General features: G+C 35.4%; 1 protein-coding gene across 2 annotated transcripts; it reads right to left on the bottom strand.

Moving 5' to 3' along the window:
- Positions 1-909: 909 nt before the first annotated feature.
- LOC106665393 (small glutamine-rich tetratricopeptide repeat-containing protein alpha-like) lies at positions 910-15,011 on the bottom strand. Of its 2 annotated transcripts, none has more exons than XM_014391793.2 (7): positions 14,753-15,011; positions 14,456-14,659; positions 7,052-7,170; positions 3,350-3,499; positions 2,909-3,280; positions 2,568-2,645; positions 910-1,143 (listed from the first exon to the last, which is right to left on the bottom strand). In XM_014391793.2, the coding sequence occupies exons 1-7, from the start codon at positions 14,756-14,758 to the stop codon at positions 984-986; spliced, it is 1,089 nt and encodes a 362-aa protein (XP_014247279.1). In that variant the 5' UTR covers positions 14,759-15,011; the 3' UTR covers positions 910-983. The 2 variants fall into 2 exon arrangements, with proteins under 2 accessions (XP_014247279.1, XP_014247278.1); XM_014391792.2 differs by having other exon boundaries at positions 14,456-14,662; positions 14,753-14,989.
- Positions 15,012-15,713: the final 702 nt, after the last annotated feature.

Raw genomic sequence — 15,713 nt, 5'->3', positions numbered from 1 at the left:
CAATTATGTTTGATTATTTACCTGGTTTCTCAGGTTAACTATTTTCCATTGCATCTCCTCACTCGAACATCCCAAATGGCCACCAATTTCTTTGCACTTTACTTTTTATATGGCTGTGTTTTATAGAACTGATGTTACATCCCATAAAGGTATATTCATTTCATGTAACTCAATTAGTTTTTCTATTTTGATTTTCTCCTAATTTCACAGACATGCTTGAAGATAATTTTCTGCAAGTATTCTCAAAAATACGACGGCCGCCATTTTTCTGTGACTCCAGAGTAAAATACTCTTAAGTGGACAGGCACTTTAACGTTTTAATTTCAAATCTTTGGATAGAGTACAAATTGTTCGTACGCTAACTACCGATGAAAACAAGGAATAAATAAATTGTGTAATCTTCTTACAGCCTTGTGAAAAATATTTTGTATGCAAAATTTCCAAAAGCAACAATTCAGAACAATTAACGCTTGTTTTACAAATGTATTTATTAAAACAATTGAAATAATAATAACATCACAAAAAAGGAATACTCTACTCCTTTAATGATAGATGATTAAGTTATTTGTGGTAACTTTTAAGTCTTTTATTTATGTTGAAAATTATCAATTCCATTATAACAGTTTTATATTGGACAAATTTCTTATAAATTGAAAACAACAAAGATAAACAAAATAATTCAACACAAACATCAGTTTGTTTTCAACATTTTTTTTCTACGAAAAATTTGTCTGTTGTAGTTTAAAGTAAAATATATTTTAATGCTGAATTATATAAAAGATTAAAGATTTCTTTGTCAAAAAACAATGAATTATAAATTTAATACCTATCCTTTTGTTATAGAAATATACTAAAAGGTGTTTTTTCTTTTTCAGATCATGAATTGTATTAGTTTTTTGTTTTTTTTAGTTTTTTTTATATATCAGAAACAATTCATTTAATTTTCTTTTAAAGAAACGTTGATGATGCAAAGGTAGTGATGTTTATTTTTTATCACCAGGGCCGCCTTTTTTGTTATCGGGTTGTCCTGGAGGTGTCGGAGTGGGGTTTCCATCATCGTTTATTTGAGTTTCAAATGCTTGACGAATTTCTTCTATTACAGAAGGGTGTTCGGACTGCATGTGCTGAGCTAGCTGTTGACCTCTGAAAAACAAAACAAAAAAACAATTAATTTAACTATTATCAAATTAAAATGAAACAATTACCAGATAACAAGAAACGTTTGTACATTTTTTCTTTTGTTATTGTTTTAATATGTTAATCAATATATTTATATTAACAAAGGATTTTTTATGGCCTTATGAAATGCATATTAGCCAAGGAACGTTTATGGTTGGGAAACGAACCTGGTCTGCGAGCCAAGAGTCTATCACTTGGCTACTGTGGTCGATAATTAGGAGGATTAGATATTTACATCACATAAGTTCTAAAACAGCGTCTGTGAGAAAAAGTGTCTTTGCGAAAAGGGCCTTGAACAGTTCACTGTAAATTAGAAAGTATTTCTTTTTTCATGGCTTCAAAACCCATGATTTGCATTTATTATATGATTTTTAGCTTGGTACTAGGGCCAAATTTGATTAGCTTTATTTGATGCAAAAATAAGTGAGAGCACACTGTCCAAAAGTGGTTCGAAAAGTTTTAAGAAGTACAATGCATCACTTTTTGATAAGTGAATATTTTGTATTCATAACGAGACAGGTTCAGGCAATGGTACAACCTCCTGGTGTTACTATACTTGATCCGTTTTTCATCGCATGTGACAATCCGGTTAACAAAGTCTATTTTGTGCTATGAAAGCAATGAAAAGCATTGGGCGCTAAACTTTTTATAAAATCGGTCAATTTATGGGAACCCCATTTGCTCATCTTCAACATCTTCCCAAGTCAATATAAGCTAGAACGAATGATTTCATCACTTTATGTTGTACACTCTGGCAAGCTCCTGACATGTTGGACTCAAATCAAGCTCTATAGGTTCCGCATTAATTAAAGACTACCAGAGTGTGGTTCATCTTCAATCCTCTCATTCCCACAAGCAACTTTATGAACCACTTTGCGATGGAAACTAGGATGCTCAGGAGTGTCCCCTGGCCAGTTGGCACTATTTCCTTGTTCGGAAACCTTATCTGGTTACATTTTCCACCACTTTTTAATAAACAATAATAATAAAATATTATAAATAATAGAAAATATGAATATCTAATATAAAAATACTATTCTCTACAGTATTTCTATAAGTAAAAACATTCGGTAGTAGGAACAAGTTGGGCGAAACGCATTATAGGAAAGCTTGGGTCAAACTGAGGCCAGGTAGAGCAAGTTAGAACATTTCCTCCCAAAGCCAACCCCCACGAATCATCAAAGAAAATAAAGGGGGTAGGATGCACGTAAGGGTCGCATCAGCCCATTAGATTTTAACATAGGACACTCCTGAGCGTCCTCTGTATTGAACGTGTTAATGGTATTAAAACAATAACAAAAAAAGTAATTAATTAAAAAAATTCATATTGTACACATATAACAAATTAAGAGTTTAAAAAAATGTATCTAACAGTTATATGAGCTTACACTTGCAAAATATCATCAACTCCAATCCTGCTTCTCCCTCCTTCAGAATTCAATGTCCCATTCATAATTGCACTCATCCTGAAACAAGTAACTATTTAATATAATGTGTATACATACACACACACACGCGCGCGCACACACACACACACATTATATACATATATTTAATTATTATGTTATATTATGTGTGTGTATACATACATACATACATATANAACACCTTCTCTTTTGTAAATCCTTTCAAACTTACTTCTACACTCAATATTACAAAATTTACCATTATTTTATTTTATATATTTAAACTCATTATATGAAAGATTTATATTAAAAAATTTACTTACATGTTTTGCATATTTGGATCAGCAAGCATTTGATTGGCAAATCTCATCAATTGTGGATTCCCGAACAATGATGAGAGGTCAACCTGACCTGGGCCCAAGTTATTCATTCCGGGTTGCTCGCTTGGAGGATTTCCTGAATTTGGCGGAGGTCTAGAATTTCCTTCTGGCGTGACGTTAGAACGGCCATTGTCTTGATTATTTTGATTACCGACTATATCATTGGGTGATGTTCTGCCGTAACGGAATTCATTTACCTTCATCAATGCGAGCTCGTAATTTTTACGATAACTATCGTTCGAAGGCTCTAATTGCAAAGCTTTTTTATAATTGTCTAGGGCATTAAGATAATCTTCCAAACCACAATATGCCAATCTACCAAAAATATTAATAATTAATTATGGCATGTTTGTAGAAAAAAAAAGAAAAAATATATAAACATACCCAAGCCTTCCGTACGCTTTACTATAGCTAGGATCAATTTCAATTGCTATTTTGCAATCGACAATTGCCTGAGTGTAGTTGTGCAGCTTACTATGTGCAGCAGCTCTGTTACAATAGTACACTGCATTTTTTGGATCATGACTTATAGCCCTAGAAGAAAAAGTCACAAATACTTCTGGAAGATACAGAGTGGCAAATAATGTAAAATATTAATGTAATATTTATTTGCTTTTTGCGTCGTCTGTTGAGTTATAACAAATGTAGGTTTGAAACAACACGTAAAATTAAAATTAAATATAGTAATACATTTTTTAAAAACTGATAACTCATAAGCTGTCGTACTTTTTCTCATCATGAAAAAGTGTTCGAATTTGTGTAAAAAAATTCCAAAAGTAAAAAATTTCTTGCAGAGAAAACACTTGTCCTTTGTGATTTATTAACCTTCGTTGTTTTCATGGGATAACATGATAGTTGCACAGCATCACATTTCTTTTGATGCAGATTTCGCTATAGTACAGGCGGTCAAGCTTTCAACTTTATTTGAAGTCATCCTCAGGGCTCTTCTGTGTGATTAATCAATCCTTTTACTACTCATAAAAATATTAGCTGTATGGTATAACATAAAAGCCAATAAAACAACAACAATTTTCTTCCTTTAAAAGAAACAATCAAGAACAAGCCTAAAATTATTTTTTTATTACACTTAGAAGCTGTACATCATTACGTTTATACATTTCTAAATTTTTGAATAACAGAACATACTTGTGTACACTGTATGAACTTATGGAATCTGCAGAATTGCAACCACTAAACGTAAGACAAAATAATGACCTGATATTTTCATACAAACTCTTAAATAATATGATCGACTGTCCACAATTAATCAATTTGTTAAATTTTCATGTTCCACAGTATAATACTAAAAAAATATTGTTTCCAAAATCTAATTATAATACTAATTATTTAAAATGTAGACCGATTTATCAACTAATGGACTTCCTTTACATTGTGACACTCTTTACCTTTCCTTACGTCAATTTAAGCATTTTTCAAATGATTATTTGGAGATCGTGAGACGCAGTCTGGTATGACGTAGGTTATTTTCTTTATCGTGCCAACGTTTCGATCTTTATTGAGATCATCTTCAGGGCCTGGGATTCATAAACATTGTTTAAGTAGGATGTGAAAAAAGTGAATTTATACAATGCTAGAAATTTTAGACTCAATCAAAGTATTTGTACTCACTCAAAGTGTTAGTATCTGTGTCATTATTGGGAGTTGTGGAGAGCGCGAAGTGAGATATCGATGTTTTACGTTTTTATATACGTTGGATTTTGAAGGGGCGGGGAAGGAAGTTGGGGCAGAAAACATTTTTATATGAGGAGTCGACTTCTTTGAGGTTAAAGAAGAATCAATAAAGATCGAAACGTTGGCACGATAAAGAAAATGTTTTTCTAAAATCTACGTCACACCAGACCGCATCTCACAATCTCCAAATAATCATTAACTGACTGTCACTAAACACCACTTTTTTTAATTTTAATATTGATCATGGCAATTGCTTTGATTTGTTTACATTTTTCTATTGTTTTCATTACATTTTTATCATTCCTTCTCATTTCTTTTATATTTGTTTATATATTTCTGTTGTTTAATTCAATTTTTACCATTCCTTCTCATTTCTTTTATATTTTTATACACATGTGTATTACGACACATTACTTTCAATATTATATCTTTGTTATGTTCAATATGTCCATTTGTTTAAATTATTGTTAAAAGTATTATTATTTGTTTCAATTATTCATTATTACTTATGTATAGTTTAAACTCTTATAGAACTTGTAACTGGGTATATTTACCCGTATAAATAAATAAAAATCTGCAGACTCAGTGCAGAGTTGAGCCTACCACTTCTCGCAACCCACTGGTAATTCCAGCTTTTGTTATTTACAGTAAATAGCCAGCCAGCAGACTTGATAATCACCCACCCTGGGTGTTGGCAATCGGGGGTCAGGCTTCGGTCTTATCCGTCCAGCCACCGAGGTTAGGATCCTGGGGCTAACAACAATTCAGCACTCAACACAATCGGTTCCTAAATCCAAACTCATTCACACTCTCAATCACTTTTAACTACATCTTTTCTTATTTTCTTACCATTTACTCAGGGTAATACTTCAAATTCCTCAATCACCCTCTACACGTATAATATAATTAACCTAATTGAGGGTAAATGGGGTACTCCATATTCTTCCGTCATCTACCCTCCTCTCACACTACACATTCAGACCAATAATAAATACTTCACTCAACACATTTAAGGGACACAAAACTATTATTACTATATATAATTAAAAAAACCAGTTACCTCCAAAAATCAGAAGAAGGAACCTACAACTTAATTATATTGTTGTAGTAATTGTATTATTATCACGTGTTATGCCTATGCACTCAATACATTGAGCCGAGGAATTGCACCCATCGATTAAGCGGAACACAATATGACCTTATCACTGGAGGAAAAAAAAGCGGAAGGGAGAGGGAGAGGGAGAGAGAGAGTGAGAGGGGAGGGGGAGGGAGAGGGAGAGAGAGAGAGAGAGAGAGAGAGAGAGAGAGAGAGAGAGAAGAGAGAGGAGAGGATAGAGAGGAGAAAGAGAGAGAGAGAGAGAAAGAGAAAAGAGGTGGTAGTTAAACTAAAACACCTGTTTAATGCTGCAATCAGACTAATTATGTTCCCAGCATCTGGAAATTTGCAGAAGTCATTATGATTTAAAAAAAAAAAGCTTTTCGAAAAGTAATTACTGAAAAGAATAAAACCCATTGTAGAAAAAAAGAAAATTTTCCTGACCACCAATTTGGATTTCGAACAAGATATTCAACAATAGACCAAATTCACCGAGTAACGTACATAATAGAAAAATCTCTTGAAAAAAAAAAAATTTTGGTCTGCTATCTTCCTTAATGTCTCACAACCTTTTGACAAGGTCCGGCTTGAAGAATTCATCAATAAACTAAAAGCGATGCTACCAAAGCAGTATGTAGAATTAATTATCAGTTCACACCTAACTTTAGATAAATATTCAGAATTAAATCGGGTGGGGATTAGTTTCTTGTATAAATCAGATCCTCTGAGGGCCACCTATCGGACAGTGCTCTGATATGTAAGAGCTTCTTTGCCGATCCAGCCCACCGACGGGGCCACATTCTTTTAATCATGTTTTTTTCTTGTTATTGCAATTTTAGCGGCAGAGGGCCAGCACATGGTGGTTAAGTTTTTGAATAAATGATTTAGGCTCCAACTTACTATTTGCATTATTAGGATTTGATAATATTCACCATCTTGAATATCATTTCTCACCCTCTTCCCAAATTTTACTTATTTTCCACATATTAAAAGACAATGAATTTAATTTATGTACTTATTATTCTTGAAGAACAAAACCATCAATCAACAAACTGGCATTGTAGTGTACAAAACTGAAAATCATTATGACAAAATTAAAGTGAACGTACCATGTAAATAATTGTGTAAAAAAATGGCAACATAGAAAAGCTTTCTGGTCGTAATTTCATAGTTAACAGTTAATATTTAGTTTTTAGATCAGTGTACATTTAAAAATCAAGTACCTATACTGTGCTTGACTTTCTGCAATGCACAATAAAAAAAAACAATACACCAATTGTGACAAAAAATATACATACTTTGTATATAGTGCAATCGCCTCAGAAAACAAATTGGAATTCATTGCACTATTTCCTTCTGTTTTGAGTTTTTCAGCCTCCTTTTTATCTTGTTCTGAAGATTCAGGTTTGTTTAGAATCTAAAAATTCAAATTAAGTTGAAATGAAATTGTAAATTGTTTAACCATGAAACAAGTATTCTTAACGAAACTAGAATTATAATATTAATTTAAAAAGTCTGTATTTCCATTTAAACTATTTCAAACCAATAAAATGTGTATTTGTATTACGTCGTACATTTAGAACCTTACAAAACTGCAGTACAATATTACAAGGCTATATAATTTAATTGCATTAAACTATTCTTGAAAAAAACTTAAAGTTTGTTATTATCAAATTGGGAAAGTTATGTGAAGATGAGACACATTTTTAAATAACTTTCATCAATCAGCTCTATGTACATTCATGTAGTACATTTATGAGTGGATTATCATAATTTAATAAGCATGTCATGTATCTTTAATAAATCCTGATCTGTCTATCTTATATTTTAACGTTCACATAGTAGTTCCTAATGGTACACTGACAGCTCAAAACCAGATAGTGGCAGAGGAGCTGGAGTCCTCGGGATGGAAATGAAGGCCGAACTGACTTTAAACTTGGGTAAATACGCTACAGTTTTCCTGAAATCATAGCAATTGAACAGTGCGTTAGGTAAATAAAAAGGCTAAGAACACATTCCCCAGGAAGATAACCATTTTTTCTGAGTCAGGCGGCACTTGAAGCCTAAACTAGCAACTAGCCAGTGATTTACAAAATTATATGAACACAATAGATCTACTCAGGTCAAAGTGCTGAAGGCCTTTTCACCACCTCTTTTAACCTAACCCTATCCCTAACAGTTCCTATAATAGTTTAATTTGTTGTTTTCACTAGAACCTACAATAGGGAGATTATGGTCTGATGAGAAAATGCATGATAATCCAACTGTAACAATCTGCAATCGACTGGGTTCATAGTATAAAAAATGTTAAATTGTGTGATTTCCTCATGTGATTGCATCCATCATGACATTTGCGGACTGATAGACCTTAGCTTGGTCGAAATGTGTATAACAGATCTAAACTGTGAAAATAGAAAGACCAAAATGATAGGAAATGACCAAGCTACAGTTTAACTAGTCTGTGAGGGGTTAGAGTTCGGATAGGATCAGGTTCTTGGATGGGTTAGGTTCGGTGTTCTGGTTTGGGTGTGGGGTTAGGGTTAGAGTGCAGGTTGGGGTTAGGATTTGAGGAGTAAGGGATTCAAACTCAGGACCTTTACCTTGCAGTGACCTCAAGTCCTACCACCACATCCATGAAGGCCTCAGCCATGTACAGCCCAGGCAATGTCTTTCTGATGGCTAACAATGGGAGGGGCGAATGCGACTCCCGGTGCACTAACCGGGAAACTCTGGGTTAAGGGAGAAAGCCCCCAACAGAAAAACACCTCCTAGCTAATGTGTAAGGCAATGTGGTAACAGCTGAATGGAAGCAGGGGACAAATTGCAGTCTTTAACATTCCCCTGGAGGCAACAGGTGCCACCTCCTTGTATATTAGTCACCCTATCCATACATGTGGGGTCATGTGCAGGCAGACTTTTAGGTCCCTAGCTTCTTGTGGGAACCAAATGTGCACCAACAGAAAAAATAGAAGCACAACGAACTTCTAGTACGACTAGTAGTGCCCCCTGTCAAAGCACAAATACCCTAGGTGACAGCAGGAGTGCCCCACTAACCAGATCCACAAAAGCGAGCTAACTCTCTGAAAGAGGTGTACTGAGCAGAAGAGGTGTCTTATGCCCGACTGTTCAGAAATTCAAGGAGAAAGGTCAAGAAAAGCCTTATTCAAAAAATGAGTTAAGTACATTGAGGCCAAATGGTCAGTGATGTGGGAAAACTTCCTTAAGGCAGCTGCTAAACCAACAAATCTACCTACTAAAAGGCCACGATCCGAAGGCAGCACACCTGGAAAGAGAGAACCGAAGAATCCAACATGGAGGGAGCAAACCCCCAACAGGCCCTTCAAAGAGGAAGGAGGCAATTAACAACAAACTAGAGAAAATCAGGAGGGTGGTTAATGGGTTTCTCGCCTTTAAATCCTTGGGTGTGGATAGATATACCCTATTCTACTACAGGTATCTGGTGAGAATCTTTAGGGCTTCTTTAGCCTGGAGATACATACCCACTGCAAGGAGGATGGTGAAGGTGGTCTATTTGCCAAAAGTGGATAGGGCCACAGATCAAACACCTAATTCATACAGACCTATCAGTCACTCATTGTTAATTCAGAAAACACTAGAGAAACTGATGGATAACCATATTAGGGGTTCAGCACTTAAAACTAACCCACTCAGTGCTAGGCAATATGCATATCAGACAGGGAAATTAGCTTATAGCAAATTAACTAGGGGACTAAGCCCTTAAAAGTAGACTTAAACAGGCTACTATCTAATGCATTAAATGACAAGGAAATAGCGTTGGCGTTGTTCATGGATGTGGAAGGGGCATTTAACAATGCCATGGCCAAATCCCTGACCTATGTGCTAAGTAAAAAAAAAGAAATCCATATGACAATGGGTGGAAAAAAGTCTAAGGAAGAGATTATTTTTATCTACGCTGGGTGACATTATAAGGCTATAGACTATAAGACTGTAGGCTCCAATAGCCTACTCACATAACAAGGAATAACTAAACCTTCCAAGGGGAGCGCTTCAGCAAGGTAGAACTTTGGGGGTGCCTACTGATGCCATGACCCCTAAATTCAGTTTTGACAAAAAATTTCTAATCAAAATAGTCTGTAGAGCAGACTGGGAGAAGAGATCCCAGTTAATGCCGACCTTATCTGGTTTACAGATGGCTCCAAAATTGAATATAGGTCAGGAGCCAGCATCTACAACAATATGCCACCGTTTTTCAAGTGGAAACTGTGGCTATTGAACACTGGTGCTAGGGAGATGAAAAGGCTGGGGATTGTCAATAGAAGAATAGCCATCTACTCGGAGGACAGCCAGGTGGCACTGAAGGCAATTGCCACTTTGACAGTAAAGTCCAGCCGTTTGGGACTGCATTAGAGCCCTGTCAGACATTGAGAATAAAAAAAGTATGTAGACTCGCCGTGGCAGAAACAATCATGTGCAGATATTGCCAAGAAGAAGAGGAAACAGCGGAACACGTCCTGGCTGAGATTCCTAATCCTAGGAGAGGAAAGCCAGGGCCTGAAGGATACACACATGCACCCTTGAAAAAGCTTTGTGTAAAGTCTCAAGTTAACAAGGAGCTCTAGGCAAAAAAATACTGGTCACGGTGCACAGGTTGTTATCCTATATAATCTACCTATCAATCTGTCAATGCCTAAACTATTGCAGCTACCTACGCCCTCTATATTTTCTTTTCTTCTAGTTTTTCCTTAACATTCTTGTAGCAGTATGATTGCACAATGCGCTGCCTAAAATCGAAGTACATAAGGGAGTTATTTCTTGTAAATCTTTAATAAAGAAGCTATATTTTATTTATTTTTTTAATGACTATGTTGTAGAAATACTTTTTTTTAATAGTTCAACAGAATTATAAATATTAAACTGTTATGATAATAAATTAAATGTTTAATATTGCATTTTTTGTTCTCGAGTTCCTGCGATGCACAGTGCAACCTGTAGGTGACAAGTCGGCAAGTTTTTTTATACAGTATTGTTGAAAATACTATCCAGTTAATATATTATTAGAGTACCAAAGAAATAGAAAAACTAATAAAACACTATTCTGACTCGAGGCGTTGGAAGGTTAATTGTTAAATTTATTAAAATATCTGTATTATTAAACTTAATTGTTTTAATAATAAACCTTTTAATCTTATTATGGTACATTTTTAGTTTATTAATCAATTATATTAAATGTTAATTATATTACAATATTAATTAATCCTATTAACCAGAGTAATTACACTAATGGACAAATTAACGCACCACTCGATTTATTTAGTTTAAAATTAAATCCATTATCTTTCAACATTAGGTACAGGTAATTAGGAGCTATTGTAGCCAAAATAAACAGTAAATAATGGTTTGTTTATCTGATTTATTTTCTTTTGTACTGATTAATCCCAATTGCACAAAAAGTAGCATTATACCATTCCATCCTGCTATGCCTAATGATATCTTTCAGTTAATCTTTTTCCTTTGTTGATTTCATTTCAAATTATTTTTATTCTTATACCTTTTTCAATGGATCTAGTCAGACATTTGAGACAGTATGAAGTGTCAGGGTCAAAATATTATTAGAGAAAGGATACAACAGTGCGAAAACGCCAGGAGACTGAGTGTATCACTCACAGTAGGAAGGGTTCTTCGGCACTTCTGAGAAACAGGGCTTCAGACTAGATGGCCAGGTCAGGGTTGACCTATGTCTACGGACCAGAGAGACAATAGATTCATCCGTCATCAGCTCTACGAAACCACAGCATTATGGGAAATGAGGTAAGAAATTTCATAAGGAAAGTCCAAAATGTTTCCATTTCCTCCAGGACTGTAAGAAAGCTCAATGAAAATAACCTCAGGGCCTGGCACCTGGCTCGTGGACCTCTTCTTACCACAGCTCAAATGATCAGGCTTCGGTTTGCATGGGTACATTGACATGAATTGGATATTGGAAAAATGGGGACAAGTTCTCTTTACTGATGAGGTGTGCAGGCCTCAAATCTTCAGATGAGTGTAATTTCATATGGAGATGCAAAGGAGAAAGGTACGCCCCTGTATGGTTCCTCAGGTAGCATTCACAGGGGATAATTATGTTCTGAGGTGGCCTTTACTTAGACCAGGGGTCGGCAACCCGTGGCCTGCGGGCCGGATGCGGCCCTTTGCAACTTTTTGTGCAGCCCGCCAAAGCCCAATATAATTTTAGGAAAAATCAACAAACTTAGAGCGTGAGCGTGCCGAAATGTGACCGGTGACAAAAATGCGCGCTAACAGAAGCATAGTGGGAAACCTATTTTACTGTGCAAGTTTAATCCCCACTCCCCATAATAATATTTATACTCGTATATGATATAAAAGCACTATTTAAGTTATATTTGAATGTGCGGCCCACATAAAAAATTTTATTTTGAAAATGGCCCGCCGTCCGAAAAAGGTTGCCGAACTTAGACGACCACACCACATAAGGCGGCCAATCCCAGGTCATAACACCCTAGAAGAGTTGGAAATGGCTGTTCTTGATGAATGGAAAAGAATTCCTCAGGATTATATCAGAGGTCTTTTCCAAGGAATGCAAGGGCGTTTAATGGAGTAATTTGTGCCAGAGGTGGAAATATTCGGTACAAAAGGGAACAAAAAAAAATTTTTTTTTGGTCTTTACTCAATAATTTTTATTTAGAATTAGGTAATAAACACTTTCTTTCTAAATGTCTTAGTTTTACAACCATACCTATTTTTGATAGGCAAAATATGAATAAACCTAAATATATTAAAATTTAAGTGTGGTGCGTTAATTTTGTCCATCAGTGTATTTAATTGATTTATTATTTCCTATGCAAGGTGTAGTTGAGTTGAAAAATTAGTGTCTCGAGTGGGATTCAAACCCACAACTACCGGATCAGTACCCCGATGCTCTATCACTTGAGCTATTATGACTTCTGACAATAGCTCAGGTAAAGAGAGCACAGGTGTACTGATCCGAATGCCGTGCATTTGAGTCCTACTTGTGACACTAATTAATTTTAGTTTATGATTACGATGTATATAAAATGCTCAAAAACAAATAGGGATATTTCCAATTTTGTAGTATTTACTTTCCCTAGCATTTTTATTATAAATTGCACTAAAATTTAATGAAGGGATTTTGAAAAATAAAAGGTTTTAATTCCATAATTTTGTTTATTGGACAGAATAATATTTTTAAACAATTAATACTGTGTATAATGTCCTCTGTTAGCTAAAACCTCTGTGCACCTGCTAGGCATACTATTGATAAGGTTGTCATTAATTTCATAAGGAATTTCAGTCCATAGATGCTGCAACGCTGCACTCAGTTGTTGCAGGTCAACTGGCTGCGGATGGTGATCGAAACCCCTTCTCCACAACGCATCCCACATATGCTCAATGGGATTGAGGTCTGGAGACAATGGGGGAAGGGGCAGATCAGAAATTCCAAGGTTTTCTAAACGTGAGTGAACAACTCTACCTCTACGAGGTCTGGCATTGCCTTCCAGAAATGAAAAATCCTGGACATAACGGACTGTGGTGAGATTACCTTCAATAATACAGAGTCCAGTTTGTCCTCCAATGTAAAGCCCAGACCATCACACAGCCTCTTCCAATCTACAATGAATAGAGCATGAAATGGGTCATTGTACGCATCCCCTTTCCTCGGTAGGCTCTTCGGTGCCTGCTTTGACTAAACAGATAGAAACGCAACTCATCAGTACGCATAGCATTCCTGCTGGTGTTCTCTTCAAGGCGCTCACTGCACCATATTTTCCTATATTGTCTCAAAGGGACATACGATGTGAGGCCAACTTCCCACAATTTTGAATTGTTTGTGTTGATAAAGGTCAAATAATCTTCATAGTTCATTTGGAATCGGGCAGCACTATGGAAAAGGTTCCGTCTTGCAGCAATAACAATACTTCTGTCCTCCCTTAGCGCCGTAATGCACTAAGATCCACTACCAGGCCTCCTAATGGCACTTCCAACCTCTCGGAATCAAGCCAAAGACCATGCTCTGAGAAATGCCAACTGCCTCTGCGATATCCACTTGCTGGTGATCTCGATCACTCATTCTCACAATTGTATTGTGGACTTCTTGTTCAAGATGATGTCTTTTCATGGTTAAAGAGAATACAACTGGATTAAAATGGAGAAAAAACGAGAAAAGTTGTTTGTTTACAAAATATTTACTGTTCTTAAGTAAATCCATTATTAAAAATGAGGATTAACGTTTGTTTGTTTTTGGTTTGTATTTTCTATTTTGGTGTATACAACTAACAATAATATATCAGGTAATTTAATTAAAATTAAGAGAATAAGAATAAATTACAAATAGCCCTATTTATTTTTGAGCAGTTTATTTTGTAACTTTTTAATTGTAATTACTCTTTTTTTATGTGTTGAGCACGAGTCTAGATAAGGCACTAATATGTAGTTTTGTTATTCAAGGGGGCTTTAAGCCCAGAATAAAGTTTATTTTCGTCTTTTGCTTCTAGAACCCATCTAGTAATGATGATAATGGTAATGATTTATCTGAAAGGCCTAACATATTGTGATGTTTTTGAAATTATATTTTTCTTGTCATAGATTAACTCTGTACAACTGAAAAATTGTAGTCAACGTTTTTGAAAATGAACTTTCTCATCAACGGTTTGCCAAGATATACAATGTACAGACATACTTACTGATGTAGACAGATATGCTTTGAATATGTCCAGAAGTGGAGGTTCGGTTTCTGTTGAATTCCCTACTTCGTAGACCGTCTCGATGCACTGTATGGCCACTTCGAGCCCTTCTTTGTTTTCCTCGCTTAAATAGCCAAGTCTGAATTCACGACGAAGGAAGTGGAGAATCGAAGCGACGAGTCTTTTTTTGTCCGGGTCCAAATTCTGCTGTAAGATAATTTTGTTAAGTTTAAATTGTAAAATAAATAATGATGCCGAAAAACCGGCTGGAAAATAAATTAAATGTGTAAACGTTACCGGCATGTTTGTTGGCGAGATGAAAAAAAATATGACAGGGGTCCTGGATCGGGAGCGGATGGACCGTTTTTTTTTTGTATCTCGTATTTTATCTACGGAATCGTCAACAAAGTGTTTTACGAACCGCTGTAAAAGAGCAAATAGCCTAAAAATAAAAGATAGCGGAAAAGTGAGGTCTAGTTGATACCGTCACTCGACTCAATAGTCAGTCACACTTCATGCCAGTGTTGAGTGTATGCACCATTTTCAACGTTCTGCGATTCCGGCCGGTATCGACTTTATAACGGAGAAGTGTAAAAAAAAATCAACAACGACAAAAATAATTTTAAAACGATCATCTTTTACGTGGAATTTTTCTAATTATACTTAATATTATAATATACCAACTGGACTATTTCAATAGTGCCGACAGAATTGAATATTATTTGGGGGGGGCGCCGAAAAAATTATAATCCAAACAATTTACAAATATTATTTTACTTATTTATTTTAGAGGTACAAATATAACTTAAAGCCTCCTTATATGTATAATTATACTTAAATGTATCTGTGCGTGGCCCTTGGAGGATCTGACTGAGAGAAGAAGAGACATCTTCAATTCCTCAACCGATTAAGGATAAGCAAAGGTTGACAGACGAACACTTTTTGGTCAAAGCCATGTGGAGAATAATTGCCCCCAGAATGTAGAAGGTATATAAGTTATATATATTATGTATGGAATAGTGCACCGCCCTTAAATTAGGTTAATTATATATGTGTACAGAGCTTAAACATATCAAGTGAAATAATTGAAGGATGTCATTCCTTGGCTCCATATAGAGAGCAAGATAGAATGCCAACCCATATGTGAATTGTGCTTGAACTCGAGAATGTGTATGTGGGTATGGTGTTCTAATTCTTGAAAGAAACAGGGTTCTTTCATTGTAAATATTATGTGAGATTAAATGTATTTTTTAGCATG

Source organism: Cimex lectularius, unplaced genomic scaffold, assembly GCF_000648675.2.
Source record: "Cimex lectularius strain Harlan isolate CLEC.00 unplaced genomic scaffold, Clec_2.1 scaffold158, whole genome shotgun sequence".
Taxonomy (NCBI): Eukaryota; Metazoa; Arthropoda; class Insecta; order Hemiptera; family Cimicidae; genus Cimex; species Cimex lectularius.
The sequence above is the reverse complement of the archived record's forward strand: the minus strand, read 5'-3'. Positions and strand labels throughout refer to the sequence as shown.

Coding starts and splice junctions, on each gene's coding strand:
- LOC106665393 (XM_014391792.2), bottom strand. Junction 7,171..14,455: donor AAGCATATCTGTCTACATCA/GTAAGTATGTCT, acceptor TTGAATTTTTAG/ATTCTAAACAAACCTGAATC. Junction 2,646..2,908: donor GATCCAAATATGCAAAACAT/GTAAGTAAATTT, acceptor TACTTGTTTCAG/GATGAGTGCAATTATGAATG.